Source organism: Oratosquilla oratoria, chromosome 13, assembly GCF_046742065.1.
Source record: "Oratosquilla oratoria isolate Oo_2021 chromosome 13, ASM4674206v1, whole genome shotgun sequence".
NCBI lineage: Eukaryota > Metazoa > Arthropoda > Malacostraca > Stomatopoda > Squillidae > Oratosquilla > Oratosquilla oratoria.
The window spans coordinates 69,418,023-69,445,296 of record NC_134789.1 but is presented as its reverse complement, the minus strand read 5'-3'; the positions used below and the strand labels follow the sequence as shown (position 1 = coordinate 69,445,296).

Below are 27,274 nucleotides of genomic sequence, written 5' to 3'. Positions count from 1 at the left end.
AAATATTTAGATTTTCACACTTTTATTTCAAATATGAACCATAAAAAGGTAACAATGTCATTTTAAAACATTTCATGATGGTTAAGGAACATGTTAAGTGTGACTCACACTACAGCAAAATAAGAAATAAGAGAGGTTAGAAAAGTTGTACTGACTCAAAAGGGAGCCAGGAAATCTTTGGTAAGTTAAGTCCACAGTGAACCTCATTTGGTATATTCTTACAAACAGTTTTTTCTGAAAATTTATTAAAACCAATTCATATTTTCACATCAGATATAAAACTGGCATAATATGAAATCTGTCTCACAAATATAACTCCTGTATTAAACCTCCTGAGGTAAAATGTACCTAAGTGAAGTGCACATCCATTCATTAGCTATGACTGGCAAAAAAAAATATTAGGCAACATAAAAAATTCCAGTCTATATCTACCCTTTCAAAACAATATTACACATGCCCAATAGGCCTACTTGCTGTGCTCTTTTGCAGCACTACTAACACAATCTTGCTGGAAGGTGGGTAAGTACTGAAGCATTGCTTGGCGCAATCGTGTTACCATTTCCTCCGGAGACCATCGTGGGCTGTAGGGCATATCTTGTAGTTCCTTAGAAATAGGTAACCCAAAGGTGCTGTGGTAGACTGATCGTAGTGAGAGACAAGGTGGTTCCTGAGAGAGGATAAGAAATCTTATATTCTGATTTGTTTCAAGAAAATTCTGATAAGTAACAAGTAATACAATTTATGTATACAAGAAAATTCTAAAATATCTTAAACAAAACAGTCTAGAATAACATGTATCTAAAAACCCTCACCTGTGGGAAGTGTACAGGTAATGTAATCAACAACAGAAAATGAAACTCTTTCCATTCAAACAGTAAACACATTTTGCTGAATTTTTCAGCATCATATTCTAATATTGCACATCCAAACTGGCAGAGAACCTGGAACAAGCACAATAAGAAAATACACCATCAGTAATACTAATTAGTAATTTTCTGAACTATCTCCCTTATAATAAATGGCGAGATCACCAAATGTTTGCACCATTCCCTCATGAAATATTGCTACACAAGTAAGCCATTTCACCTGAGCTATAAACTGCTTCCTCATTTCAAATCCAAGAACTACAGTTTTGACCTTCTGCTCAAGCATCTGAATCAGCTGTGGCAAATAGTCAATAAGGCACAGTCCTGGTGCCACATATGGAAGAGAGAAACTACCACTCCCTCCTATGACTGCTTCTACTCTTGGAGACAAGTGAAGTTTTGGTGTAAACTTTCCTTCATTCTAAAAGTTAAGAATAGAAATAAAAGCATAAGCAAATATTTTCTATGGATGGTTTCCAGATATATCAAAACATTTACTCTACTGTTAAGCAAACAAATTTGTTCACATAATAATTTTCATAGTCCCTGACCCCATGAAATGCAACTTGTAGCAAAGCAATGGCAGGTCCAGGGTTGGCATCCACTAGTATAGGAGGCACATCTTGCAAACTAAGCGGCAGTCGGATGAGAAAGGAAGGTGCTTGATACCCAACTCCATTAGTGCATACCTGGAATAGTAATGCTTATTATTAAAACACTCAACAAATAATCAGAGCTGGGTGCACTACTGCCGGACAGGTAGTGTGTTACCTAAAAATCTGGGTTGCATTTCTGTCAATGTGTTACCAATTTTAATTTCCTTAGAGCAGTCCACATTACTGCATATGTGTATATGTACTGTATATGTATTTACCTAGTTGTATTTTACGGGACGAGAACTATGCTCATAGTGACCCGTTTTCATATCTCTACACATCCAGTTTATTATTGAAATTGTGTATAGTTTTGGCTCTCACTGTTTCTCCATTTAGTTTGTTCTAGACATCAATCACTCTATGTGGGAAGCTATTCTTTTTCAGGTCTCTTCTATAACTGTCCTTCTTTAGCTTCTTTTCGTGTCCTCTTGTTTCTCTTCTGTCCCATTTTAATAAATTGTCTCTATTGAGAATTTCCATCCCTTTTACAATTCTGTAAATGGCCAACAAATCACCTTTCTCTTCTCTGTTCCAGTGTTGATAGATGTAATTTCTCCGATCTTTGTTCGTATGTCAGATTTGATAGTGTAGGTGCCATTTTTCTTGCTGCTATTTGGATTATTTCTCATTTTCTTATCTTCTTTTTTGTGCTAGGTGCCCATAGTGTCGCAGCATATTCTAGTTTAGGTCTTATCAGTGTAACTACTATTTTTTTTAACCATTTCTTCATCCATGAAGTCAAAGGCCACTTTCACTGATCATAAGTTAAAGTCTCTCCAAATAATTTATTGACATGTTTATGAGGTGTCAAATCACTTGAGATGATCACTCCCAGGTCCCTTTCTGAATCGACTTTGTATGTATGTTTGTGTGTGTGTATTTACCTAGTTGTATTATGCGGGAAGGGAGCTATGCTCATGGTGACCCATCTTTGTATCTCTCAGCATCAAGTTTTTCTTAAAATCTTGAATAGTGTTTGCACACACTGTTTCTTCATTTGATTTATTCCAAGCATCTATCACTCTGTGTGGGAAGCTATTTTTTTTTTTTTTTTTCAGATCTCTTCTGTGATTATCTTTTTTTTAGTTTCTTTTCATGTCCTCTTGTTTTTCCATTGTCCCATTTCAATAAATCATTCTTATCTAAGATTTCCATTCCCTTCATAATTCTATAGTTAGTAGGTCTCCTCTTTCCCTTCTTTGTTCCAGAGTTGGTAATTCTAATTTGGACAGTCTTTGTTCATATGTCATTTTGGAAAGAGTTGGTGCCAGTTTTGTTATTGGTCTTTGTATTTTTTCTAATTTTTTTTTATATTCTTTTTGGTACTGGGTGTCCATAGCATTGCTGCGTACTCAAGTTTGGTCTTATTAGTGAAGTTAAAAAAAATTATCATTTCCTCATCCAAATAGGCAAATGCCATTTTTATTGACCTCAATAAATTGTAGGTTTCTCCGACAATTTTATTAATATGCTTATCCGGTGTCAAGTCTTTGCTGATCATCACTCCAAGGTCTTTTTCAGAGTTTACTTTTTTTACCTCTTTTTCACCAATTTTATAATCTCTCGATATTCTGTTTTTACTTTTTCCAAATTCCATTATACTACATTTCTTGATATTGAATTTCACTTCCCACTTTTGAGTCCATTTCCAGATCTTGTCCAAGTCTTGTTGTAATGTGTTGCAATCCTCCTCCGTTTTTACTTTCTTTAGTATTTTTGCATCTGCAAAAAAATTCACATAACACTCTACTCCTTCGTCCATGTCATTTATGTATATGGCAAACATGATCAGGGCCAGTACTGATCCCTGCGGGACACCACTTTTCATTTCTTCCCAATTTGAGAATTTATCTCTAATTACTACTCTCATTTTCCTCCCAGTCAGGAAGTCTTTCATCCATTCCAATAATTTTCCTCTGATGCCACCTATTGACTCTATCTTATTAGTTTATTGTGTGGTACCTTATCAAATGGTTTTTGTAGGTCCAGAAAGGCACAGTCTGCCCAATCATCTCTTGTATTATGTCTATTAATCTTGAGTAGAAGCAGATCAAGTTTGTTGTACATGATCTTCCTTGTCTGAATCCAAATTGATTTGGATTCAGTATAGTTTTTTCTTCCAAATGTTTAACCCATCTATTTTTGATGACCTTTTCACAAATTTTTGCTACTGTGCTTGTCAGGGAGACCGGTCTGTAATTTGATGGGTCTTCCTTGTTTCCTCCCTTATAAATCGGTACAATGCTTGCATTCTTCCAATCCTGTGGCACTTTTCCTTCTTTACGTGAGAATTTAATTATAATGTATATCTTATCTGTTAATTCTTCCATGCATTCTTTCAGTATCCAATCTGCAATTCTATTTGGACCATGTGATTTTCTGACATCAAGGGTTGCTGAATTCCTTCTGTGTTACAATTATTTCTTTCATTGAGGGGGATATCTCTCTCTCTATTTCCTCACAGTTAGGTGAGTTTTCTATTGTGTGTGTATATATGTGTTTGTGTATATACATATATATATACATACATACACATACCAAAGGTTTTTTCCCCCTTACACGGGGGGTAGCCAAAAAGAAAAAGGCATAGAAATCACTCCCACCCATTTCGTTTCCCATATATTCCACTCTCCTCCACCCTCCTCCCTCCTATCTTGGCACCTCATGGATGATGGGTCATCCCTGCATCCTGTCCACTGCCCTGGGTCAGAAGCAGTGTCGCAAGACACAGCACATCCACAGCAAGGCCGCTTCATAAATTCAGCGACACCCCCCTCTCCATCCCCTTATGCAGAAAAGGAGACTTTGTAACATGGAGTTTAATGAACCATGCCCCTTGTTCAACTTTGCCGGTGACAGGATTTGAGCTACCATCCCCTCGACCTTCACCGCAAGTAATGATGCCCTAACTCGCTCAGCCAGTGGGCTTCCCTAAATATATATATATATATATATATATATATATATATATGCAGTAACATGGACCATTCTAAGGAAATAAAAATAGGTAACGCATTGATGTAATGCACTACCTGTCTGATGGTAACACACCCAGCTCTGCAAATAATAGTATCCAGAAAATCAATAAATACATTGACAGCAGCTGGCAATGATCCTTAGGACCTTAGATAATTATGAGAATACACCAATCCTTCTCATAACTTAAGTTATTGGCCCATGGGACTTTTGGGTTTGGGAAGTTTTCAGATATGTGAGGTAAATCCTTCCCAATCCCCTAGTCTCCATTCCCACCTCTCCAGTGCACTTTCCTGTATTGTTTTGCAATTGGAGGAACCACAAAGATAATGCAGGTAGTAAACCACACAAAAAGTAGCAATTGCAGACATATTTGCACCAAAAAAAAAAGGGTATCAAAGGTTTGAAAATCATTAGCATTATACCAATAATGTTCACTGGTTTCAGATGTGGTTCAGATAATGGCAGTTCAGATATGAGAGGGTATTATTTATAATATACAGTAATAATTTTTGTATTAGATTTCAATAGCTCAAAATCTGTCACAAGTTTATAGATAAAGGAGTAGATCAATCATAGGATGTCAGGTCTATGTAAAAAAAAAAGTGAAAAAATACAGGTCAAGGTGTATGAAAGATATCTTGGGCCCAGTTTGAAGAAAACAGAGACAAACAGACAGGCAGACAAACAAAAACACAAACACATACATAAATTAGGCAAACACAATTTCGTAAATACACAGGGAGATAAAAAAAAAAGAAAAATAGAGAGATAGAGATAAGAATGAGGGATGAGAGAGAGATATGAGAGACAAGAGATGAGAAAGACAACAGAGAGATGAAAGAGAGACAACAGACAGATGAGAGACAACAGAGAGAGGAAAGACAGACGACAGAGAGACAGGGGAGATGAGAGAGAGACAAGAGACAACAGAGATAACAAAGAGATGATGAGCCAGAGACACAGAGATAAGTGAGAGACAAGAGAGGGAATGACCCAATCGAATTAGGTTTAAACCTTCATTGTCAAGGGTGTACCATTAAACTGAATAAAATACTTTAGCATTAGCCAGATATGAACAAGCATCTCAACAAGGAATGGGTTAATGCATAGAAAGTCTCTAGAATGAAGTACCACACTGATCTTAGTAAATACCTCAATATCTGATTCCCCGAGGTCCAAGGTCCCGAGAACTGATTGGTATTCAAACTGCAGGCGAGAATCCTCTTCCAGTTTCTCAAGCTGTAGCAAATTTCAGAAAAAAAATCTAATAGAAATATGACAATCTGTATTCATTAAAACCAATTAAGCAATCTATTGTCCCAATTTGCTCTTGTATGAGACCAGCAGTACCCAGGAAACAGGCCACAGTGCAAGTAACCCAGTGAAGTGATTTTGTGTTTTGTCTGAAATAAGTATGAAGACCCTAGTATAGGGTGCTGTGCTTCTGTACAGGTAGATCTTCCTGATTATGGTCATTTCAAGACAACCACAGCACTTTAGGCATGAAATCACCATCACTAGGATAGGTACAATCTTGTGTAATTCCACATCTAATGCAACATGACTGGCTCAAAACAACCACATTCAGAAAGAAAACCTGTATTTTGGTTAAGACAGATTTGTATTGGGAGACCCATTTTTTATGAACATACATAATATTACCAAAATTACTTTAGAAAAATATATATTACATATATACACAAAGGCATTACTTCCCCTTATATATAGCACACTTTTTGTGGTAACCTGAGATGGGAAAAAAAAAGAGAGCCAGAGAGAGGGGGGGTCCTTACTACTCTTCTTCCACCACAATTTAGTATCCTTTCACAAAGCATATGGCAGTATGTACAAGTGATGAAATGTACAAGGGGAGAAAGTGGCAGCAGACTGGAACTGAATATTAAGGGTGAGAGACTGGAGGAAGTAGATAGTTTTAGATACTTGGACATGAATGTGCTGGGAAAGGGAGGAGTGGAGGTGGTGGTAGAATGCAGATTGAAAGAAGCAAGTAAATTCCTTGAGGGATTAAAAAGTGTAATGAGAAATAGACATTTGTGAATGGATGCTAAGAGGAAATTGTATGAAAGAGTGATTGTGCCAACAGCACTGTATGGGGCAGAAACATGGAACATAAGAGAGGAGGAGAGGAGTTTGAATGTATTTATTTACCTAGCTGTATTTTACAGGAAGAGAGCTATGCTCATAGTGACCCATCTTTGTATCTTTCAGCATCAAGTTTGTTCTTAAATTCTTGTATAGTTTTTGCACTCACTGTTTCCTCATCCAATTTATTCCAGATATCCACCACTCTGTGTGGGAAACTATTCTTTTTTCAGATGAGGTGCCTGAGAAGTATGATAGGGGCTACTAGGCTGGATAGAGTGAGAAATAAGGTGAGGAGAATGGGGGTGGACAGGGAGTTGGGAGATAGGGTTGATGAAAGTATTGGGATGGTTTGGACACATGAAAAGAGTGAGTGAAGAAAGATTAATAAAAGAAGTGTGGAAGGCAGAGGTGGAAGGAGTGAACATGAAGGGGCTACCAAGGATGAGATGGATGGGGTAAAAGGGGCATTGGGAAAGAGGGGAATGGCTGTTGAGGAAGGATGGGAGAAGATAGAAGATAGGGGTGAATAGAGAATGGTTGTGTATGAATGATGATGTAATGCATGAGGAGGAGTGGGAGGGGGATGGGGGGTGAGGGAGTATGTGTGAAAAATAACTTGACACAGCCCAAAGGGATTTCTCCCCATCTTCTCCATTTCTGCATGAGGGGATGGGGGGAGTTCCCAAATAAATGAAGTGGCCTTGCTGTGGATGTGCTGTGTCTTGTGACACTGCTTCTGACCCAGGGCAGTGGATGAGATGCAGGGATGACCCATCATCCAGGAGAAACCAAGATAAGAGGGAGGAAAGGGGGTGGATGGGAGTGGAGTATGGGAGGGAATGGGTTGGAGTGGTTTTTTATGCCTTTGTTTTTTGACTACCTCCCTTGTAAGGAGGAAAAAGCCTTTGGTATATGTATGTATGCAAGGGGGGACGGAGAGGGGGGGTCGCCGATTAAATGAAGCGGCCTTGCTGTGGATGTGCTGTGTCTTGCGACACTGCTTCTGACCCAGGGCAGTGGGCAGGGTGCAGGGATGACCCGTCATCCAGGAGGTGCTCAGATGAGAGGGAGGGTGTGAGGGGTGTGGAGTGTATTTAGGGATGAAATGGGTGGGAGTGTTTTTATGCCTTTCCCTTTTTGGCTACCTCCCTTGGAAGGGGGAAAAAGCATTGGTATATGATGATGATATGTATGTATCCTTGTTCCTGCCACAGGGTGCTGAAGACGGTTACTGAAGACCTGGAACCACAGGGGTGGTAAAGGAAACATTTAAGGAAGGTAGCAGAAAGATTAGTCTCCAGTCATAAAAGAATACTTTGTGACTCTAGTCCATAGGAGTGTCACTAGGTCCCTATGGTTTTGATTACATAAAACTCTGCTTATAATCTTATTCCATGAACTAGTGTTACATAAGATTTAGCTGTACATTATTCTAGTTCTACAATTTGTGAATTATAAAATGTTCATTAAGAAGTTCATAAGTATCTGTTGCAAGGTTATTTCCCCTTAAGTTTTAGACAGACTTAAATATACTGTACAAATTAAACTCCACAACTCCATCTCTAAGGAGTTTGCCAATCATAAGATAACTGTGCATGCATACAATCTTAACTCATACAAATAAGACCATTAAAGGGTATGAAGTAACCAAGACCAGGATAAAACCATGGACTGGTGAAGATATATCCATAAAATGCCTTCGAACTGTTCTTCCAAGTATCAACCCCAAAAACCAATCTAAATCTCCTTGATAGGACATAGTCAAGCATGTTTATGGCCACAATGCATAGATGATAAGCAAAGACCAATACCCTCATGCAGCTGCCCTTTATACTGTTACCTGAATGTGCAAGTACCCATACAAACATGCTATGTTCCAACCTCTCATCATTAAGCTACAAGCACATGACACTAGGTTGGCAGTGAAATCATTCAAATTTCCTCAATGATATGTAACAAATAAAGGTAGTATCATGCCCCAAGTCCACAGCTGTTTCTCAATAACATGAAGGTAATATCTGGTCATCTTCCACCACATATATATATATATATATATATATATATATATATATATATATATATATATATATATATATATATATATATATATATATATATATATATATATATATATATATATATATAATCCATATATGTAAATCACACTCTAAAACAAAAGAAAGCACATTGGCCATTGATTTTTTCAATCCTAACTTAACTACTCTAGCCTGAAATATACTCTACAGATTTAGCACTAGTTAATGCCAAATGATTTCATTCAGCTGACAAGAAGAAAAAGATTATTGGAATTGATCTGACCACATTGAAAAAGTTAATGAAGAAAGATTAGCAAAAGAAGTGCAGAAAGCAGGGGTGGATGATGTGAGCTTGAGGGGACGACCACGAATGAGATGGATGGATGGGGTGAAAGGGGGTCTGAGTGAGAGAGGAATGTCTGTTGAGCAAGGGAGAAGGAGGGGAAAGGGGTATGTGGAGGATGGTTGTGTATGGATGATATTTTGACACAGCCCAAAGGAAGTTCTCTCTATCTTCTCTATTTCCTGCACAAGGGGGCAGGGAGAGGGGACCACCATGTAAGTGAAGCACCCCTGCTGTGGATGTGCTGTGTCTTGCTGCATTGCTTCAGACCCAGGTACTGGGTAGGAGACAGGGATGACCCTTCATCCATGAGGAACTAAGATAAGAGGAAAATGAGTGGTGGATGGGAGTGGGTTCATGTCTTTGATTTGGCTACCTTCCCTATAAGGGGAAAGAACTCTTTGGTATATAGATAATCAGATATATAGACAAGAAAAATCAGAACAATATATGGTCTTGATCAACTGAAGCCCAATTCAGTCTCTAGTCAGCCCCTTAACATAAATCATCTATCTTAGCTAAAGCAATGTACAGAACACCAATAATTGATGCCTGATTCTTGAAGTATTGTTGCCACACTCCTTCCAGGATTATGCATTTTTCTCAGGCAGGTCTCAGATCAGAGGAATTAATAACAACAACAAATCAATACTATGAATACAGTAATTCTTTCCTACTGTCATTCTCTACAGCAGCATTTACCAAACATATATGCACAGGTCTGCAGATTGAAGACACAGAACAACTCTAAAGACAACCTAAGGCCTTCAGCCTTTTAATTCATATATTATCAGCCCAATGACCAGAAGATTAATGAACTACTGTCAACACAATAAACAAATTCTGTCTTCCATTGTGGAACATGCAAATCCATATAAATGAGAATCTACCATGCATCCATGTACAGGAAAACTCATAATGCACCACTGGTCATACTATGGGCTGGTATCTCATACTCCACACCAATAATGGCACTTACCAACCTAACATGTGAAGGTTCCTAGATGTATTACAAAAGAAAGCTGTCTCACTGGTGTCATCTTTAGCCAGAGGATCACTGGCTAAATTCCCTGGACCACCAAGGAAAGGTATAAGATGGGTACTTAAAAAAAAATCCCTAAATTATTATACAGCATGCAACTATGCATCTACCTGTGAGGCATCACCAAGATCATCAAGTACTTGATGCAACACAAAAAGAGATTGCCCTATACCTACATTACTAAAAGAAGTACTAGTGCACCTGTCAATATACATCATCTATATACAAAACTGCCTGTTTTGTTATCACAGATGCATCAAAAACAATTAGTGCCAATACATAAAAGGATTTAAATGCTATACTGTTCTATTTCCACCACACTGATGACAAAGTTGTTTAATAAACATGTGAGATTTGTAACATAGCAATAAAGTATTTTAGTATCTGAATGATTAATGGTCACACAAACAGGCATTTCATAAAGTACCACACAAAAAAATTATTAAGAAAACTTGAAACCACAGGTGTACATGGAAAATTACTGAAATGGACGGAAGATTTCTTGCATGCGAGATAAATGAGGGTGGTGCTTAGAGACAAAAACTCGACTTCGGAAGAAATGATAAGTGGAGTCCCACAGGGTTCAGTATTGGCTCTGATGTTTGCTATATATATATCTATAAATGACATGGATGAAAATGTAGAATGCTACATAAACTTCTCTGCAGACAATGCAAATTTACTAAAGAAAGTACAGAAAAAGACTGTGAATTGCTACAGAAAGACCTGGACAAAGTCTAGGAATGGAGTCAAAAGTGGGAAGTGAACTTCAACATTAAGAAATGTAGTATAATGGAATTTGGAAAAAGTAAAAAAAGAATATCAGAACAATATAAAATCGGTGCTAAGGAAGTAAAGAAAATTAGTTCTGAAAAGGACCTAGGAGTAATTATCAACGAAGACATGTCCCTAGACAAATATATAGATAAAATAGTCTGAGAAACCTAAAATTGATTAAGATCAATAAAGGTGGCTTTTAATTACTTGGATGAAGTAATGGTAACAAACTTTTGCTAGTCACACTAATAAGACCAAGATTGGAGTACACTGTAACACTATGGGCACCCAGTATAACAAAGAATATAAGGAGAATAGAAAGATTCCAAAGAGCAATGACAAAAATGGCCACAACACTTTCAAAATTGATATACAAAGATTGTCTAAAGTGAACCAACAGAAGAAGAGAAAGAGGCGATCTATTGGCCATTTACAGAATCATGAAAGGTACAGAAGTCCTTGACAGAGAAGACTTATTAAACACTTCAAGTTGGTTTTCACTAGAGAAAAAATGCAACATTGGGATGAAGGGAAAGAAGTGAAACCCCCCCACCCCCACTCCCACCATGAGGGAAATAATAGTAACACAGAAAGAAATAAGGGACCAAATAATGAACCTTGACATCAGGAAATCACATGGCCTGGATGGAATAGCAAACTGGATTTTAAAAGAATGTAAAGAAGAACTAATAGACAAAATATATAACATCTTAAGTTACTCAAAGCAGGAAAAATACCAGAACAGGAAAAATACTGATATCGTACCAATTTATAAGGGAAGAAATAAGGAAGGCCAACAAATTACAGACCAGTTTCCCTTACAAGCACAATAGCTAAAATCTGTGAAAAAGGTGGAAAAAGTAGATGGATAAAACATCTGGATGAAAACAATATACTGAATCCAAGATGATTCAGATTTAGACAAGAAAATCATGTACGAAGGCGGTTTGGAATGGAAGTGGCGCACTTGGCAAGATGTGCAGGGGTTATACTAGCCCAGGATTGCCAAATGGCTGCCTCGAGCTTGGGCACAGAGCTCGTATCTTTACCCTGCAGGTCTTGGTTAATGTGGTTCCACAGGTTTTCTATTGGGTTTATGTCAGGACTATTGCCTGGCCAGTCTGCTATGTAAGGTATATGACAGTCTTTTAAGCCACTCTCATGGTATGGGGAAGTTTTAGTGGAAGAGGACTTGGGAGCCTTGTTGTACTTCCAAAAAATGTAAAAATGAACTAATATGTTTATTATGAACTCTTAAATGACCACCTGGAGGATTCTTTTAATAGCTCAAGTGCTAACATCTTTCAACAAGATCACGCCCCAGCCCACACTGCTCGTAGTGTTACTCAGTGGCTTAAAGACTGTCATATACCTTACATAGCAGACTGGCCAGGCAATAGTCCTGACATAAACCCAATAGAAAACCTGTGGAACCACATTAAACAAGACCTGCAGGATAAAGATATGAGCTCTGTGCCCAAGCTCGAGGCAGCCATTCGCCAATCCTGGGCTAGTATAACCCCTGCACATCTTGCCAAGTGCGCCACTTCCATTCCAAACCGCCTTCGTGAGATCATTGGACGTAAAGGCCACCCATCAAAGTATTAGAGGTATGGAAGTGAGCTTTTGTTTTTTGATTTATGACTCATTCATTCTCCACATCACTCATTCTCGCTAACTGTTTGTACTTCCTTGTCGAGCACTGTAGTGTATGTGCCCCTAAAACACAGTCCTGGACAGAAAGTGATCATTCCAAACTGTTGGAAGATACAAAGTATGAACTGACTGATATACTGAAGGAGAGGAAATATAGTAGTAATTTCTCATTCTAACAAAGGCTCTATTACTCTTATAAAAACACCTTAACAACTTTCACCCAATCCTATATATCTGCAAAATTTCCCACAGTGCTTTCCTGTTTACCCTGTCATAAGCCTTTTCCAAATCCATAATGGCCCAAAAACCATTCTTACCTTTTCCCATAGCTTTTTCACATATCTGCCTTACCACAAAAATCTGATCGATGCAACCCCAACCTTTCCTAAACCCACACTGTTCCTCACCAATTACTCCCTCTATTCCTCTCAATCAAAACCCTTCCATAAGCCTTCCCAATTACACTCAAAAAACTAATTCCTCTAAATCTACTACACTCTCATTTGTCCCCTTTTTCCTTGTAAAGTGAACTATACAGGCACTCTTCCAGTCCTCACACACTCTACCCTCCCTTAGATACACATTAAACAACCTCACTAGCCAGTCCACTATTACTATACCTCCCTTCTTCAGACACTCCATATGACACCCATCTAATCCAGGAGCCTTACCTGTTCTCATCATTTTCAGAGCTATTTGCACCTCATCTTTTCGTATTTTTCCTTCATTTTCATTTCCCATTACCATCATCTTCTTAGCACCTACAGCTACCACCAATCCCTCCCTATCCTCCTCCACATTCAACAGTTCTCCAAAATACTCTGCCCATCTTCCCCTTGCCATCCCCTCTTCCATCAAGTTCTGTCCATCCACATCTTTTACCTTTTCTTCTCTAGACTCACCTCCCCCTTCCTCTCTTGATTTCCTTCCAAATATCTTTCTATTGCTTAAAAAAATATTGTCATACTCCTCCCCCATTTTACATCTACTCTCCTTTTAGCCTATCTTTTGTTTTGCTTCTCTTCTTTTTTCTTTATATTTCTCAAAATTTTCTCTCACCCTACTTAGTAACTAGTCCCCGACTGTTCACTTCTCTTCTACTACCTTCTTCTATTCCCTCCCATCTTTTTTGTTCCACATACAATCTTTGCACACTTTGTCACTTCCTCCTTGAAACATCCCCATTCCTCTTCCACACCTACTTCCACTCTATTCCTTCATCAGCACCCACACTTCTCTCAGCTTCTCGTCCTCCTGCTCCTTTTCCTAATTAACTCCTTCAATACGAGCCAAAATCTCGCAGGCAGCATTAGCTGCCAGACATGTGATGTTGCGTCATAATACTCACATTATAAAAAATAAAGTCACCACTGTATTAATCGTTTTCTCTTTCGCCCGTAAATTTTGATAACCACAGAAAATATGATGAAACCAGTTTACAGAGTATAGGGGTCACACAGGTACAATTACAATAAATATAATCAAGACGCCGACGTCGGCATCCTCGCGTACCCACTTGCTCCTCATGACGCCTACGTAGGCGTCACCGTATGGAAGAGGTTAAAAAAAAAAAAAGGACATGATGGGAGTTAACCACTTCCATATGGTGCTGCCTTCGTAGGCGGCATGAGGAGCAAGTGGGTACTCGATGATGCCAAAGTCGCCATCTTGATTATATTTATTGTAGTCGTACCTACGTAATTTTCATTCTCTCTAAACTGGCTTCATCAGTTTTCTATGGTTATCAAAATACATGGGTGAAAGAGAACAAAAGACTAAGCACTGACTTTATTTTTTATAATACAATTATTATGACGCAACATCGCACGTCGGGCAGCTAATGCTGCCAGACGTGCGATGTCCCCCACAGTGAAGAGGTTAACCATAGTAATGGGATTGCCTGGGGTATTGGCTACATGTTATTGTGGCAAAGTAGCATGCAGTTGATACTTTAGGGTCTATAAGGGGTGCCTCTACAGACCAGAGCCACACATCATTTTTGTCTGTGATAGAGGAAGGCTGCTCATAGAGAAATTATGACACTTTTATTATACTACAACTGTCCCTCTGTTATGCTGTCCCCCAACCACTTGTTACTGTCCTGTACCATTTCTCTGAATATTCATTTCCTTTTTTCGCCTACCCTGTGGTGGGGGGTAGAATGCTGCCACCATGTATTCCCACTTGAGTCGTGAGAGGCGAAAAAAACAGGACGGGGGTTAGGACTAGGAATCCTGCTACCAGTAGCCCCACAGGGGACATTAAAAAAAAAGAAGTAAAGGCATAAGAGGGTCTTGGAGTTTTCCAATCAGTGCCCTAAGGTTTGGGTCTTTTAATGTGCGTGGATGTGGTACAGATGAGATAGTATGTTTGTGAGAAGAAAGATGGATATGTTGGCTTTGAGTGAAACTAAATTGAAAAGGAAGGGCGAGTGTGAGTTTGGGAGTGTAGTTGGGAGGTTCTCAGGAGTGAAGAGAGGATGAGGGAGAGAAGGAGTGGCTATACTAGTAAGTGAAGAGGTAGGTAAATGTGTAGTGGAGTGGAAGGTTTCTTCAAGGTTGATGTGGATGAAGGTGAAGCTGGGAAGGGAGATGTGGGTTTTTGTAAGTGCGCATGGGCCTGGTAGTGAGAAGAGATTTGAAGAAAGGGAGGCTTTTTGGGTACATTTAAATGAGTGTATAGAGGGATTAAGGACAAATGTCAATGTAGTTGTATTTGGAGACCTTAATGCTAGGGTAGGAAACAAACCAATACATGAAGTGATTGGGAAATATGGAGTTCCATGTAAAAATCATAGTGGAGAATTGATGGTGGAGATGTGTCTTGAAAGGGAGTTGATGATAGCAAATACAGTGTTTTGGAAGAAAGTCAAGCATAAGTACACATGGGAGAGGGTGGTGGATGGACGGGTGGTAGAGCATTAATGGACTATATAGTGGTGACCAGGAGTATGGTAGGAAGAGTTAAGGATGTACATGTTCTAAGGGGAGAGAGTGGGGGAATATCAAATCATTTTCTGGTGGAAGGTAAGTTGAGTGGAGGATAGGTGGAGAAAGAGCAAAAGGGCATAAGGTACGGAGGTACTTAGAGTGAACTGCTTAAATGAGAAAGAAAAAGAGATGGAGTACAAGAACAAGCTGAAAGAGGAGTGGGAGGGAATGAAGGATAGAGTTGAACTAGTAGTGGAGGAGGAATGGGGATGGTTTAAGGAGGGAGTCATAAGGTGTGCAAAGATGGTATGTGGAACAAGGAGGGCGGGAGGAAATAGAAGGAAGGGTGGTGAGTGGTAGGATGAGGAAGCAAAGAAGGGTGTAGAAGAGAAGCAGACTATCATAGATTGGCTACAAATTAGGACAAGGGAATCATATGAGAGGTACAAAGTAAAGAGAAGGGAGATCAAGCATAAGATAAAGGAGGCAAAGAGGAGAGCAGATGTGAAATGGGGTGAGAGTATGACCAAATTTTGAGAGTAATAAAAAGAAGTTTAGAAAGATATTAAAAGAGGAAGAGGAGGCAAATCAAGTAGAGAAGAAAAATGTAAAAGGTGCAGATGGAGAGATGATAATGGAAGAGAAGGCAGTGAGAGGAAGGTGGGCAGAGTATTTTAGGGAGTTACTAAATGTGAAGGAGGATAGGGAGGGAAAGATAGCTGCAGTGGGAAGCGCTAAGAAAATGAGAGTGATGAGTGAGGAAAATGGAGGAGAAATAGAGAAAGATGAAGTGAAGGCAGCTGTTAAGATGATGAGAGCAGGTAAGGCACCTGGGTTGGATGGATGCCATGCAGAATGCCTGAAAAAAGGAGGTATAATTTTGGTGGACTGGCTGGTGAGGTTATTTAATGTTTGTTTAAGAGAGGGAAGAGTGCCAGAGGACTGGAGGAGTGCCTGTATAGCTCCACTTTACAAGGGAAAAGGGGGACAAGTGTGAGTGTAGTAGTTTCAGGGGGATCAGCTTGTTAAGTGTAGTTGGGAAGGCTTATGGGAGGGTCTTGATTGAGAGGATTAGAAGAACAGAGGGAGCTATTGGTGAGGAACAGTGTGGATACAAGTAGGGGTTGCGTAGATCAGATTTTTGTGGTAAGACAGATATGTGAGAAAGCTGTAGGAAAAGGTAAGGATGTTTTTTGGGCTTTTATGGATTTGGAAAAGGCTTAATGACAGGGTAAACAGGAAGACACTGTGGGAGGTACTGCAGGCATATGGGATAGGAGGAAAGCTGTTAAGAGCAGTCAAGAGTTTTTACGAGAGTAGTAGAGCTTGTGTTAGGATTAGAAATGGAGAGAGTGAATGGTTTGGGGTAAAGGTGGGACTTCATCAGGGATGTGTTATGTCGCCCTGTCTGTTCAATCTATACATGGATGGGGTGGTGTGAGAGGTTAATGCAAGGGTAGTGGGTCAGGGGTTGGAGATGGTTAAAGAAAATGGAGAAAAGTGGGAAATAAGCCAGTTGTTGTTTGCTGATGACACTGCACTTGTAGCAGAATCAGAGGAGGGATTAAGAAAGTTGGTGACAGAGTTTGAGGAGTGTGAAAGAAGGAAGCTGAATATAAATGTGGGCAAAAGTAAGGTGATGAGATGTACAAGGGAAGAGAGTGGAAGAGAGTGACAGCAGGCTGGATGTGAGTATTAAGGGAGAGAGACTGGAGGAAGTGGATAGTTTTAGATACCTGGGTGCAAATGTGGCAGGCAAGGGAGGAGTTGGGGTGGAGGTAGAATGTAGATTGAGAGAAGTGAAATAAAAAATGTAATGAGAAATAGACATTTGGGAATAGATGCTAAGAGGAGGTTATATGAAGTAGTGATTGTGCCGACAGCACTGTACGGGGCAGAAACATGGAACATACGAGAGAAAGAGAGAAGGAGTTTGAATGTGTTTGAGATGAAATGTCTGAGAAGTATGATAGGGGTTACTAGGCTAGATAGAGTGAGAAATGAGGAGGTGAGGAGAACAGGGGTGGAAAGGGAGCTGGGAAATAGGATTGATGACAGAGTATTAGGATGGTTTGGACACATGAAAAGAATGAGTGAAGAAAGATAAGTAAAAGAGGTGTGGAAGGCAAAGGTGGAAGGAGTGAATATGAGGGGGCATCCTAGGATGAGATGGATGGATGGGGTAAAAGGGGCATTACAAAAGAGAGGAATGTCTGTCGAGGAAGTAAGGGAAAGGACAGAAGATACGGGTGCATGGAGAAGGGTTGTGTATGATGCTGTGATGCATGAGGGGGTGGGGGATGGGGGGTGAGGGAATATGTATGAGAAATAAATTGACGCAGCTCAAAGGGATTTCTCCCCATCTCCTTTTCTGCATGAGGGGATGGAGAGGGAGGTCACTGAATTAATGAAGCAGCCTTGCTGTGGATGTGCTGTGTCTTGCAACACTGCTTCTGACCCAGGGCAGTGGACAGGATGCAGGGATGACCCGTCATCCAGGAAGTGCCAAGATGTGAGGAAGGGAAGAGGGTGGAGGGGGGTGGAGTATGTAGGGGATAGAATGGGTGGGAGTGGTTTCTATGCCTTTTTCTTTTTGGCTACCTCCTGTGTAAGGGGGCAAAAAGCCTTTGGTATAAGCATGTATGATCAAAATGTCCTAGTCCTACTCACAATTACTCAAGATTCAAGATTCATCTTCCACAACAAACAAAAACAACATAGTGTCTCAAAGCTCACATCGAACCATGAGTTGTCAGTAGTGTATCACAACTTGGATATCGATATTGATGCACCCAAATGTTTTAAAACTTACAGATACAATAAAATATAGCACAAATTATTTATGCCAATATTTTTAAAAAACTAATAGAGGTGGAGGGATGGGGTGAAGGGGGCTTTGGGGAAGAGGGGAATGTCTGTTGAGGAAGGAAGGGAGAGGACGGAAGACAGAGGTGAGTGGAGAATGGTTGTATATGGATGATGTTGTGATTGCATGAGGAGGAATGGGCGGGGGGATGGGGGGTGGGGTAGTATGTGTGAGTAATTTTTGACGCAGCCCGAAGGGATTTCTCCCCGTCCTCGCCTTATATGCAAAGGGGGACGGAGAGGGGGGGTCGCCGATTAAATGAAGCGGCCTTGCTGTGGATGTACTGTGTCTTGCGACACTGCTTCTGACCCAGGGCGGTGGGCAGGGTGCAGGGATGACCCGTCATCCAGGAGGTGCTCAGATGAGAGGAAGGGTGGGAGGGGTGTGGAGTGTATTTAGGGATGAAATGGGTGGGAGTGTTTTTATGCCTTTCCCTTTTTGGCTACCTCCCTTGGAAGGGGGAAAAGGCCTTGGTATATGTATGTATGTAATATCACTGGAGTTGACAGTAGTTGCTGAAAATTAGTACAACCTTTTATTCATATATAATATGCTCAACACACAGAACCTACAGACAAACAGCTTTAATTAAACCAGTAGTTCCCTCATTTAGTCCATAGTTTCTGGGTTCTTCTGTTTATGGAAATAATAGAACATGTTTTTAGCTTCATTAAAGTAGTCAGACTATTTTCTATAAGGCTCATAATATAGTTGTGGTGCCCATGTTTATAAATATTTTAGTAATATGACCTGCAGTGACAGACTTTATGCCTGTTCTTAAGTATATTTCTACATGAATGGGATGGTGCGAGAGGTAAATGCAAGGGTGGTGGTTCAGGTTTTGGAGATGGTTAAAGAAAATGGAGAAAAGTGGGAGATAAGCCAGTTGCTGTTTGCAGACAACACTGCGTTTGTAGCAGGATCAGAGGAGGGATTGAGGAAGTTTGTGACAGAGTTTGGGAAAGTGTGTGAAATAAGAAAGTTGAAGATAAATCTGGGCAAAAGTAAGGTGATGAGATGTACAAGGGGTGAAAGTGGCAGCAGACTGGAAGTGAGCATTAAGGGAGAGAGACTGGAGGAAGTGGATAGTTTTAGATACTTGGGTGCGAATGTGGCAGGAAAGGGAGGAGTGGGGGTGGAGGTAGAATGTAGATTGAGAGAAGTGAGTAAATGCCTTGGTGGATTAAAAAGTGTAATGAGAAATAGACATTTGGGAGTGGATACTAAGAGGAGACTGTATGAAGGAGTGATAGTGTCGACAACACTGTATGGGGCAGAAACATGGAACATAAGAAAGAGAGAAGGAGTTTGAATGTGTTTGAGATGAAATGTCTGAGAAGGAATTGACCTAGGATGAGATGGATGGATGGATGGGGTAAAAGGGGCTTTTGGGAAGAGGGGAATGTCTGTTGAGGAAGGACGGGAGAGGACAGAAGACAGGGATGAATGGAGAATGGTTGTATATGGATGATTTTGTGATCCATGAGGTGGAATGGGTGGGGGATGGAGGGTGAGGGAGTATGTGTGAGAAAAATTTGATGCAGCCCGAAAGGATGTCTCCCCATCTTCTCCTTTTCTGCATGAGGGGACAGAGAGGGGAGGTCGCCGATTTAATGAAGTGCCCTTGCTGTGGATGTGCTGTGTCTTGCAACACTGTTTCTGACCCAGGGCAGTGAACAAGATGCAGGAATGACCTGTCATCCAAGAGGTGCTAAGATAAGAGGGAGGGAAGAGGGTGGAGGGGAGTGGAGTGTGATAGGGATGGAATGGGTGGGAGTGATTTTATGCCTTTGTTTTTTGGCTACCTCCCTTATAAGGGGGAAAAAGCCTTTGGTATATTTATGTATATGTATGTTAAGTATGTTGTCATGTTTTAACATGAAGGATCTAATCCTCTGAAATTACTGCTGTGACTTTGTAATATGTTTGAAGGAATATGATAGCCACTAGGACTGCAGGAGCGGAGGTTTAATACAAAACTACTTGAGGACAGAAGAAGATGCTGAAATGGGAAGGCTTGAGGTCATTATGTATGTATGTGTCTGGTTGAGGATATTTGCACACATGCAATGTAAACAGAATAAAGAGAATATCTTGAAGCAATAAAGATTCATAAGAATTTTTATATATTCTGATAACAAATAAAACTAATACAAAACTAATTGAGGACAGAATAAGATGCTGAAATGGGAAGGGTGATGTAAGTTCTTTTTTTTTTTCTTCTTCTTTTTTGGCACTGGTGCCTGCTTTGGCTCAGCCACCACTTCTATTACAAGGCTTGAGGTCATTATGTATGTACAGTGAGACCTCTCATTAACAGACGTTAATTAGCTGTGTTTGAGGTGTTTTTGCTGTGTTTTCGGTGTTTTTGGTACTGTTGTTTAATGTGTGCAATCACTATGCCACACAAAAACCACTCCAAAACACAGAAAACACAGCAAAAACACCACAAACACAGCTAATCAATGTCCGTTAATGAGGTCTCCCTGTATGTGTCTGGTTGAGGATATTTGCACACATGCAATGCAAACAGAATAAAGAGAATATCTTGAAGCAATAAAAATTCATAAGAATTTTTATATATTCTGATAACAAATAAAACTTACTTTGTACAGTGCTATCTTGCAAGAGATATTTCATTAGTTAATGAAGTATAACATTACCCTCAATATTTATCCTACAATATCTTACCTGATGTTTCTTGTACAGCTGAAGAATTTGGAAGACAAGTTGAGCAACAATATCATCTTTATGGTAGTCCCAGTTGTTGAGTGCTGGTACCTGGCATAAGAAATTATATTGGTGTTTCATCCATAAAAAGAAAAAAACAATAATACATACATACATACATATACCAAGGGCTCTTTCCCCCTTACCAGGGAGGTACCCAAAATCAAAAGCCATAATTCCACTCCCACCCATTTCATCCTCACCCATTCCACTACCATCCACCAGTTCTCCCCCACCCTCTTATCTTGACTCCTCATGGAATACAGGTCATCCCTGCATCTCACCCATTGCCCTGGGACAGAAACAATGCAGCAAGACACAGCACATCCATAGCAAGGCTATCCTTCTATCACATTGTGCAGAAACATTAAGACAAAGCAAAATTCTTTTGGGCTATGTCAAAATATCATTTGCAAATAACCATTCCCTAACCCCCTATCCCCCACCCACTCCTTTCCATTCATCACAGTATCATCCATACACAGCCACTCTCCACTCACTCCTATCTTCTGCCTTCTCCTTTCCCTCCTCAACATACATCCCCCTCTTGCCCAACACCCCTTTCACCCCATTCCATCTCATCCTCGGTCACCCTCTCATGTTCACTCCATCCACCTCTGCCTTCCACATTTCTTTTACTAATTTTTTTTCACTCATTTTTTCCATGTGTCCAAACCATCCCAGTACATTTTCATCAACCCCTACTTTCTTCCTCACCTCACTGTTTCTTGCTCTTTCCTTATACCATACTTCTCAGACACTTCCTCTCTTATGTTCCATGTCAGGTGGTGATGGATATGGAGCTGTCTAATGTAGGCCTTATGGTCTCTTGCAGTCTCCTTCATTATGTTCTTATGTCTCTGCCCCATACAGTGATGTCAGCACAATCAACCCTTCATACAATCTCTCCCCATTCCCTCCTTTCCCCTTATTTAATCTCAAGCATTTGTATCTCAACTTGTACTTGAAAAAGCTGTAATAAGCGAAACGTCGTACAAATAAAGGCTCCGTCCTCATATGGTGTTTATCTCGTCAATCTTGTTGGCAAACTGCCACTTTTAAGTAAATAAATAAACAAATGAATGAACAAATAAAGTTTTCACCCAAATTCTAAATTCAAAATTACTACAATCTGAAATACCTGATCTTCTAGGTCCTTGACAGTAATAGATGACATAAATTCCTGATCTTCAAAGGATACATCAGGAGGTATCCAAGGTTCCTCTGCCTGAAGTAGGAGATGAACACTGAAGGAACCACCAGCATATGGGATATTCAAAGTCAAACAATCTTCTTTGCTTTCCCAACTGGCTAAATCATCTCCTCTACCTACTATTTCCACAAGGTCCCCACAAAGTCCTGTTGAAAGTAATATGAATAACAAAATCAATAGATAATTTGACAAATCATAGAAAATCAACTAAAATTAGAAAGCAACAACAAATAGTAAGTTATATCAGTGTTTCTTTTTTCTCTGATCTTCAAGATAGGATAATTAAATTTGCTGATGATGGGGGTTTTAATAATTGTTGCTACATGTCTTACTATCTGGAAACCCACAGCCCCATAGTAACTGGCAACAGTCATCAGGCATTCTCACAGATCTCTCAGAGAAAAGAAACTTTAGGCTTTTGTCTGTGTTGTATTAATGTGGGACTGTTTTGACTGAAAGTCAGAAGGGAGTAATTACCAGCTGTCCATTCTTCATACATGAAAAGGTGGAAGAAATATAGTTGAAATTGACAGCGAAAGAATTTGGGTCTGGTCTGGAAATCATGCATCAGCCCAACACCTATAGGTGTTCTGTTAGAGTGGTTTTGGTGCATCTTGTTATTATGTCTAATGCTTTGTTTTGTGCAGTTTGTGGGAGGATATATATATTTTTTTTACTTGTTGTTGTTGTTGTTGTTGTTGTTGTTGTTGTTGTTGTTGTTGTTGTTGTTGTTGTTGTTGTTGTTGTTGTTGTTGTTGTTGTTGTTGTTGTTGTTGTTGTTGTTGTTGTTGTTGTGGTGGTGGTGGTGGTGGTGGTGGCGGTGGTGGCGGTGGTGGTGGAGGTTAGGTTAGGTTTGAAAGTGCTGGGACCATTTTCATGGATTCTTTAAATTTTCTTTATATTCTATTTGGTACTGAGTGACCACAGTGTTGCAGTATACTCCAATCTAGGCCTTATTAGTGTGACTAATCATTCTTTAACCATTTCTTCATCTAAATAGGTAAAAGCCACCTTTATTGATCTGAGCAAGTTGTAGGATTCTCTGACAATTTTGTTTATTTGTTTATTAGGGGACAAGTCATTTGAGATAATTACGCTCAGGTCTTTTTCAGATCCCACTTTCTTCACTTCCTTTGTTCCAATTGTATATAGTGTGAAAAAGTGTATAAAAGACAGTCTAAGTTGATATGAGAGAAATCTTGGGCCCAGTCCAAAGACCAAGTGTCGTCCCCTCAGAACTGCACCTCCTGATGAGGGTGAGGGGGTTGACAGGTTTTGAAAATGAGCAGTTCTGTTATCCATTTTGCAGAACCATCACAATCAGGTGTCCATCACTGGTCCCTCTATACAAAAGAAAGAACAAAATTCAGCTATTTTTAACCCATTTGCCTCCATGATATCCAAGTTAAATAAAATCAACTAGAATTAGTTAAAACATAATCTATTAAAGGAATCACCAGACACCCAAGAATTGCTTGCTAAAGTGGGACTGTGGGTTTCCAGTCAGTAAAATTTCAAACATTATTATCATTAATACACTGCCTTCAAACTTACCTGGTATGCCATTTCCCTTAATATAATCTAGCTGTCGAGCGAATGCAATGGGTCCTTCTACTTGAGTAGACCCCATTCTATTCTAGAAATAAAAAATTATATTATTAGTTCAATGAATATATAAATCACACAACTACAGAAATGATGGTACTCATAAAAATAAAAAATATGCTAAATGCAAATTCCCTATCCTAAAAATCTTGCAACTAGCCTCCTAATATAAATGACATCCCTTTTCATATATGAAACTGGCAGTTGCCAACAAATCTATCAGAATAAAACCCATGTGAGGACAGAGCCTTTATTAGTACAGTGAGACCTCTCATTAACGGACATTAATTAGCTGTGTTTTTGGTGCTGTTGTCTAGTGCATGCAATCACTATGCCACCCAAAAACCACCGAAAACACGGCTAATTAACATCCGTTAATGAGAGGTCTCACTGTACAATGTTTCACTTGTTATAGCTTTAGCAAGTACCTGACTATGCAATAACAATGAAAAGTCTTACTAATAAAGGGTATGTTTCCACATGGTGTTTAATTTTATATCACTTTTCATATTCAAAATAGACATTAAGAGGATGTGTTTCCCAATAAACTAACTTGTCACCAAGTAAAAGGTGAAGAACCTGACTCATGTGATTTGTATCTACTTGTGTTTACCTAACTGTAATGTATAAGAAAAGAGCTACTTAAGGAGTCACATCTGTTTCAATGTTATGTTAGATTTAAATAAATAATTTTTCAGTGAACTATATCCCTTTTTGGGGTATTCCAAATGTATGTACAGTATCTTTATAAAAATTCTTTTCTCAATATCCTTTAGATATCTTGTCCTTTCACTTTTTCCATAGCCGTTACTTTAATCAACCATACATATATCTACCAAAAGGCCTTTTCCCCCTTTCATGGTAGGTAACCAGCCAAGGCATGCACCCATCACTGTTCCCCATCCAATGCCCAGGTCGGAAGCAGTGCATCAAGACACAGCAGCTCCACACCAAGGACCAACATGGCAACCCTTCCCCTTCATCCACTTTGACACCTTTAGACACCATCTTTGTTTTGATAGATTTGGTGGTCGGAGACAACAATGACATCCCTAATGACCTCTAGAATTATAGGTATCGCATTACTAAATGCAGGTTAGGTTAGGTAGGTAGGTTAGATTCGGTTATTCAGACCCTAGAGAAAGTGCAGAGGAGAGCAACCAAATTGGTTCCAGAACTATCTAATATGGAATATGAAGCTAGGTGCCAGCGATTAGGAATCCAGACCCTCCAGGATAGAACGAGGGGGGACTTGATACAAGTATATAAGTTGCTCCACGGGATTGACAATGTCCCCTTCAACAAGTTCTTTACCCTTAATACAAGCAACTTAAGGGGTCACTCACCTCAGTTGTCCAAACGCACACACTGGAGAATGAATTTGAAAGGTAAATGGTTTGACACAAGAGTGGTCAACTTTTGGAATACACTCCCAAAAAGTGTAGTGACCACTACCTCATTAGCCCCTTTTAAAACTTGATATGACAGACATGTAAAATTGATTCAATAACTGGCTAACAAGTCCTACAGGTGGAGATCACGACAAGAAGTTTACTTCTTATTTCCACACGGTTTCTCGATTAGGTAAGCTCATTTAGGTTAGATTGGTAGATTAGGTTAGGTAAGTTAGGTTAGAATTGACAATTTATCATACTTTAATTTCTTTGGCCTAAGTCTCTATCAAAACAAAGATGGCATCTCAAGCAACCGAAGCGGCTATGTTTGTTAGTTTATAGCTTTTAGCAACCTTTTCTGTTATTATCTGCCAAGAATAATGAATATTACATTGATGTATTATAATTTACATATTAATTTTCTATTGCTATATTGCGTAGGTGTGCACTTCTAAAAATTTAGCTTGGTTTTTCTTGGCAGAAATCAATAACAGAAAAAAATTGCTAAAAGCGATTCACTAACAAATGGAGTCACAGTGGCTGCTTGAGACACCATCTGTTTTGATAGATGTGGAGGTCGAAGAAATAAAAACATGATAAATTTGTCTTTTCTAACCTAACTTGCCTACCTAACCTAATCTGCATTTAGTAATGTGGTATCTATAATTCTAGAGGTGATCAGGATCATTGTCTTTGATCTCCGAATCTATCAAAATAAATATGGCATCTCAAGGAGTTGCCACAACTCTATTTATGTATCATTTCTAGCAATATTTGGTAAATTTTTGGAAGTGTATAACTACAAGATGTAGCAATAAAACATTAATCATCTTGTAAATTATAATACATCAACATAACATGCAATTTTCTTGGCAGAAATCAATAATAAAAAAGTTGCTAAAACCGATTCATTAGTGAACACAGTCACGGCGGTTGAATGATTTGCCATGTTTGTTTTGATAGATGTTGAGGTCAAAGAAATGAAAGGATGATAAGTTTGTCTATTCTAGCCTAACCTACCTTACATAACCTAACCTATATTTAGTAATTCAGTACCTCAAATTCTAAAGATCATCCGGGTTGATATTATTGTCACAGATGCCGACAGCTTGATTATTATTGTACCTCAGACAATTAACAGACGACAGCAGAACCCAGTGTTCTCTCAAAAAGTCCAAGGAAACCTTATTGTCTTTGTAACAGCACTTATTAACATCACTGGAGTTAGAGAACACCCGGTCCTCAACATGAAAGCCATAATGATAGTAAGTCTAATTGACAGTGACTGGACTGAACAGACAACAACATGGCATCTGGACGGTGTTCTAGCAGTTTCATTCATTAGTAGATTTACTTATATCAAGGTTTTATATTATTTATTTCCACCAAGAAAATCACATATTATGTTCATGTACTATAATTTACAAATACGTAGGTGTGCACAACTAAAATAATACCCAATCCGATGGTTTCTGTTATTGATTTCCACCAAGAAAAACATAATTATATTACATTGAATTTGATGTATTATAATTTACAAGATCATTAATTTTCTGATGCTATGTCACATGGGTGTCCACTTCTAAAAAATAAGAGTACTATCAGTAACTGATAAGATAAATATAAAATAAGTAACATTTTGAAAATGTTATTTTATATTTATCAGTGAAAATTATTTTCACTGAAGTCTTTCTAGGGTACAACCCACCTTTGATTTATTTTATAAAAATAATCCCTTTCTGTATCACTCACTGAATATCTGCCCTCTGTACACTACTTTGTCATGGCACTGAATGCTGAATGAATTTTTTTCCTTCCTTTTGCGATAAGCTATTATGGTTTATCTATTTTCAGCAATTCGGTCTTAATATATCACATGCTACCAAGGTCACACTCTCCCACTTTAAATAAAAAATACAATTTTACTTCAGCTAAGAAGTTATGACCGAGAAGACGAGAATTTAATGTGAATTACCTTTCCATGCATTCAGATATGACCATAAATCTTACTAGACAGATCTTACCAATGTTTTCTGCTCTTCTTCCATCCGTCACTACTTACTACTTACTTAGCG

At 39.1% G+C, this 27,274-nt stretch overlaps 1 protein-coding gene across 6 annotated transcripts; it reads right to left on the bottom strand.

Annotated features, from left to right (window-relative positions):
• Nucleotides 1-5: 5 nt before the first annotated feature.
• Nucleotides 6-27,274, bottom strand: LOC143032487 (BRISC and BRCA1-A complex member 2-like). 6 transcript variants are annotated; one of them, XM_076197356.1, is made up of 9 exons: nt 27,224-27,274; nt 23,755-23,836; nt 22,129-22,346; nt 20,949-21,038; nt 5,654-5,740; nt 1,418-1,555; nt 1,087-1,287; nt 813-941; nt 6-667 (listed from the first exon to the last, which is right to left on the bottom strand). In XM_076197356.1, exons 1-9 carry the CDS (start codon nt 27,245-27,247, stop codon nt 467-469), a joined length of 1,170 nt encoding a protein of 389 aa, XP_076053471.1. In that variant the 5' UTR covers nt 27,248-27,274; the 3' UTR covers nt 6-466. The 6 variants fall into 6 exon arrangements, with proteins under 6 accessions (XP_076053471.1, XP_076053472.1, XP_076053473.1 ...); XM_076197357.1 differs by having other exon boundaries at nt 27,175-27,247; XM_076197358.1 differs by lacking the exon at nt 27,224-27,274 and adding an exon at nt 26,908-27,028.

Bases quoted from the DNA above. Each gene is read 5' to 3' on its own strand.
- LOC143032487 (XM_076197356.1), bottom strand. From the start codon at position 27,247: ATGGAAGAAGAGCAGAAAACATTG. The intron at 5,741-20,948 runs GTAAGATATTGT...AATTTGCTACAG, and splicing joins AGCTGTACAAGAAACATCAG to CTTGAGAAACTGGAAGAGGA. The intron at 1,556-5,653 runs GTATTTACTAAG...TTACTATTCCAG, and splicing joins TCGGGGAATCAGATATTGAG to GTATGCACTAATGGAGTTGG.